This window comes from Cucurbita pepo, chromosome 10, assembly GCF_057944985.1.
Source record: "Cucurbita pepo subsp. pepo isolate OVF chromosome 10, ASM5794498v1, whole genome shotgun sequence".
NCBI lineage: Eukaryota > Viridiplantae > Streptophyta > Magnoliopsida > Cucurbitales > Cucurbitaceae > Cucurbita > Cucurbita pepo.
The window spans coordinates 17,410,668-17,415,745 of NC_141807.1; the positions used below are offsets into that span (position 1 = coordinate 17,410,668).

Below are 5,078 nucleotides of genomic sequence, written 5' to 3' on the forward strand. Positions count from 1 at the left end.
TTAATTTTATGACAATATTAATCTATGTTAATATGTTATCGCTTATTATTTTTTATTGATTTTTTTTTTTTTTGAATAATTATAGATTGATTTGTGTTTGTTTGTGAACTTTTAATATATTTTATTATCCGAATAATTATAAATTACGGATAAATAAAACTTAAAAAAAAAATTGACAACCCAACCCAACCTGAAAATAGAGGATTGGGTTGGGTTGTGAAAAGTTTGTTGAAACACAAACTTTTGGGTTGGGTCAAAAAAAAAAAATCGTTCAACCCAACCCAACAAGGACCATGTACACCCCTAGTTCAAACTCTATGGCTTGGAATGCATAAAACCTTAGACACGGGTTGTCAAATTCATGTCTTGTACGGTAAATCATAGGGAGAGTGTCTTAACGAGAAATAAAAAAAATAAAAAAATTGACTTAGGACAAGGACTAAGAACTAAGGTTAACAACGACTACCGCATGGATCAAGATTCAAGTTTGCATACCTCAATACTAAGACCCTTAGGCTAGAAACAAAATTAAAAACTCAAAATTCAAGAACATAATTTAAGGGCCTATGTTCTCAGGTCAAGAATAAGAACATGACAAGAATGAGTGTGGTGCCCTAGCCCACTTTAAGGACACGATTAAAAGCGCACAAGTAGATTGCTTACTGAATTTTTGTACTCATTCAAGTTTTCTCATGTTTTTCCGATGACAAGAAGGAACTAGTTAAAAACGGATGTGGATCTAGAACAGGTGTCATACAAAGTCACACCGTGTTTAAACATCTTTAAAATTCTAACCTGTTTTATTTACCGGGCTCAATGTATTCTTTAATTTGAATTTGTAAATAAAATATATGATTGTTTTGAACACGAAAAATGTTATCGTAATTTTTTTTTTGTTTTCATTTTTTTAATGTAGTTCCGACTCGAGTCAGAAAAATCAAGTCATGACAGATGGATTGAACTGACAAAATTGGGACAAATCAATCCAACTAGATTGGACTAGCCGATTGGATTGAATTGGTCCAACTAAACAGTCGTCCCCTAACTTTAGTACACGATGAGGGCAACAATAGCTTCAAATTTCTTCCCAAATCTCTAGAAAAACAAAAATCTTCAACGATCCGTTTCTAACTCGAACTTTTTCAACGAGCTAATTCCTACGAACAAATCGATAATCTAGAACATTGACATGAGGATAATTCTATCGTCCCAATCCTCGTCATCCTAGAGAAAATTAGACAAAATCAACGCTTAACACGTGGTATTACACAAATAAATACGAATTTAAAAGTTCGAAATTTGTAATTTAATGGGTTTTTATATGATTCTTAGAGATTACAAATCAAATATTAATATTGATTTTGTTTGGCTTCTTTCATATGAGAATATATTTGACCCTTATCTTGTCAACATTAAAAAAATTGCAACTCTCTATAAGATTAGTTGGACTAAAGTCATGATTTCTAATATATCTCAAACCATCATTAGCTTACCTAATGAATAGAATAAAATAGAAAATGCGATCTAATATAGGACGCTCGTAGAATGAATTTAATCTAACAGACCAAAACAGACAATATCTACTAGCAGTGAGGTTGGACGAAGAGTCTCTAATAGGTCCGTAAATGTTTAATTTTATGTACAATAGGTTCGTGAATATTTAAAATGTCAAATTTAACTATCGATTTTTGTATCTAATAAATTCTTAAGGTGTTCAACATTTTTTTTTTTTTTAAATTTACGAATTTATTAGACATACTTAAATTTTATTTTTAATAAGACATTAAACTTTTAATTTTGTATAATTTATAGTTTTTTAAGTTCTAGAAATTTTTAGAATTCCAGAACCTATGAGACCGGGGACTAAACATATAATTTGACCTAAAATTTTAGCACTATCATCATCTGATTAATCCGCTAGATATTGAACGTCTTTATTATGGCGACGTAAGAATTACCTACGAGGTTAGAGACTAAACATGTAATTTGACCTAATGTTTTAGCACTATCATCATCTAATAGATCCGCCAGTATTGAACCAACCAAAACTCCAACTTTTGCCAACATGACAACAAGCACAAACTAGCAGCAACGTGTCAACTAAATGTCCAAAGTAACGGTTGCTTCTACTTGTGGTCTTCTTCGACCACCTTGACGCCTTAATATCAAAGAACTCCTCTCTTCATGTACGTGGGGACTTAAATCTAACATGTTCTGAAATTTTTTTTTGGGTAGTGTTTGTACATTGTACAATTCCCACTCTTAAAACTTTCATTCATGTCATTCATGTCAATGTAGTGCCATGTCAGGTTCCTTTATACACAAATGGTTAAATACATCAAAATCTCAGATTCAATCAGATTTTGTATCAAGCAAGAACTACTAATTTAGATATTAACACAACTATAAGGACTAATTCGATAAATATTACCATGCATAAGAACCAAAATGTTAAGAATGTCGGGCTAAAACTGAAGTATCAAACTTTACGAGAATTAGTTCAAACTCTACGAAACAGAGCTCTATGACACTTGCTAAGGATGTTAAAATCATACAAGAAGGGCACGTAGCAGACTTGTCTAATCTTACAACTGTCAAAGCTACATAGCTACACATCAGATGCTACTAGCCGAACATAGCTCAACTAGTTAGAAAGCCGAAGAAAATGACTAAATCTACACCTAAAACTCATGTTTTTCTTTTAATTTTTTGTTGTCATGATTATGATTAGGTTGACAAAATCGGGAAGGGAATATTTCCAAGAGAAATATGTATACAGGAAAACCATTCTGATCTCTACATTCCTAAGGAGAGCAGCATGAAGATGGGAAGAAATAAAAATAAAATAAAATGTAAAAATCAAGGAAAATGAAAAGTTTTCTCATTATTAACTACACCATGGTGGTAATACCATTGTATCTTGGCCTTGTTCTATCTGGTGAAAGTCCATCTTCCATGGCCTTCCTCTTGTTGTTGTTCGATTGTTGCGGCGGCGTTGGCGGGAGTATTTGCAACTGTTCTTGCTCTTGTGGCAGCGTCGGCAGCAGTGGAATGGATAGCAATCGATCTTGATCTTGCAGCGATGTCGGGACAACCTGCAACGGTATCGATCGTAATCGTTCTTGTTCATGCTGTTCATGTTGTTCATGTTGTTGCTGCTCTGGTGCTTGGGGTTCGCTTGCTGAATCAGGCTGTTCTTCTGATGTTTTGAGTTTGGTTTTCAACATGTGGGGTCTAAGCCGGTTGACATCTGAAAGTCGGACAGGTTTCAAGAAGAATTCCTCTGCTCCTTCTTCTAAGCATCTGTTTCCAATCAGAAAATTTCACCCTTCAATCAGATTCAAATCTCTACGCTAATTATTCTAATAATTCAAGAACGTTACATTCTAATAATTCAAGAACATTTGCGTAACGACCCTAAATTTCTACATATTCAGAGTTATGTCGCTACTAAAGTCTCATGCTCATCTCTTAATGCAGAAACAGAACACATTTATAAGATAAACTTTGAAAACGTTCGGAACAAGTTCAAACTTCTAGAAAACGCTAATTATTCTCAAGAACATTTGCATCATAATCATCATCATGATCTACCTATTGATTCTTGCAGGAACATTCTCAGATGACATAATCACAACGGGAATGTTTCTCAGAGCTTTAGACCCCTGCAAAACCAGAGAAACTCCTTCAGAAACACTTCCCAGGTTCAGTTTGTTTGAATGGAAAATATAATTTGTCAGAATTTCTTGGATAATGTTACCAAAAATGAAACGAAATCTCAAAATCTCTAGATACAACAAGGACCCAGATAGTAAAAATCTAATTTAGGCATCGGAAAAGCAAATTTCCCTTCAGAGGCATTTTAACAAACACTTGGTGTGCAGTACAGAACATAAAGGTATCAAAAGGCAGAAGATGAAGCAAAATACCTTGATCTTCTTCAACAAATCATAGCCAGTCATCTCAGGCATACAGTAATCAGTAATAACAAGATTCACATCCACTTCCTGAAGAAATCCACAAAAGAAAGAAGGAAGAAAAAAAAAAAAAAAAAGTGAACAAACAAGAAATCCACCACAAATTGAAAACCCAGAACGGAAAAACGTGTAGAAACATTGAGAAACTCCAGATCAAAAGGCAAGATAAGAAACAAACCTGATGATGATGATGATGGTTAGATGCAAGAGAAGGAATCGAGTTATTTCCGGAGTCATATCCCAAGAACTCCAAAGCTTTACTCCCAGAATCAACCGTAGTAACTGCGATAGAAGAAGGCACAAAAACGCATAAGAAAAACAAAAAGAAAATCCTCAAATTCCCCAAAAAAAAAAAAAAAAAAAACAGGATTCGATTCATCCAGTGTGCATACCTTGATAAGAGGAGGTTTTGAGGAGCCTTTCAATCAATTTCCGGTCGATGACGCTATCATCGACGGCAAGAACATGGAATTTGGAGTCGGAAACCATGCCCATTGCAGCAACAGAAGATCCCATACACAGGGAAGGTGAAGAAGAAGAAGGGGATTTTTCAGAGAGAGGGTTGAGAGAAATGAAGAATGGTGGATGAAGAAGAAGGAGAAGGAGGTGAAGATGAGAAGAGATGAATAGCTTTGTACTGAAAACAAAGACCCACCAAAATCCACATCCCACAAAGCAAGATCCGACCAGATTTCCTCACCAAATCTTGCAATATTTTTCCAACATGATATACTTTGAATTACAAGGCAACCAATATTAACCCTCCTACGAAGAAAATAAAAATTAAAAAAAAATAAAAAACCATTTTTTCCCATATAATATTGAACCAAAATCTTTTATTTTTCAAACCTCTAGGATTTTTTTTTTTTTTTTTTTTTTTTTTTTTTTTTTTTTTTTTTTTTTTGAGGGGAACGAGTGTCAAGTGAGGATGCTGACCGGGAGTGAATTGTGAGATCCCGAAAGGGTGTAGAAACCTCTTCCTATCAGACTCTTTTTAAAAACTTTGAGGGGAAGCTCGAAAGGGAAAACTCAAATAAGACAATATCTGTTGGTGGTGGGCTTGTGGCGTTACAAATGGACAATGGAGGGGGATGGACAATG

At 34.4% G+C, this 5,078-nt stretch overlaps 1 protein-coding gene across 1 annotated transcript; it reads right to left on the minus strand.

Annotated features, from left to right (window-relative positions):
- Positions 1-2,732: 2,732 nt before the first annotated feature.
- Positions 2,733-4,702, minus strand: LOC111803056 (two-component response regulator ARR8-like). The gene is made up of 5 exons (XM_087127922.1): positions 4,370-4,702; positions 4,156-4,259; positions 3,930-4,007; positions 3,595-3,665; positions 2,733-3,303 (listed from the first exon to the last, which is right to left on the minus strand). Exons 1-5 carry the CDS (start codon positions 4,491-4,493, stop codon positions 2,892-2,894), a joined length of 789 nt encoding a protein of 262 aa, XP_086984048.1. The 5' UTR covers positions 4,494-4,702; the 3' UTR covers positions 2,733-2,891.
- Between the last annotated feature and the right edge of the window lie 376 nt (positions 4,703-5,078).

Excerpts from the sequence above, each read along its gene's own strand:
- LOC111803056 (XM_087127922.1), bottom strand. The coding sequence starts at position 4,493 with ATGGGATCTTCTGTTGCTGCAATGGGCATGGTTTCCGACTCCAAATTC. Across the intron at positions 4,260-4,369 it reads CAAAACCTCCTCTTATCAAG|TTACTACGGTTGATTCTGGG; the intron begins GTATGCACACTG and ends CTTCTATCGCAG. Across the intron at positions 3,666-3,929 it reads ATTTGTTGAAGAAGATCAAG|GGGTCTAAAGCTCTGAGAAA; the intron begins GTATTTTGCTTC and ends CTGGTTTTGCAG.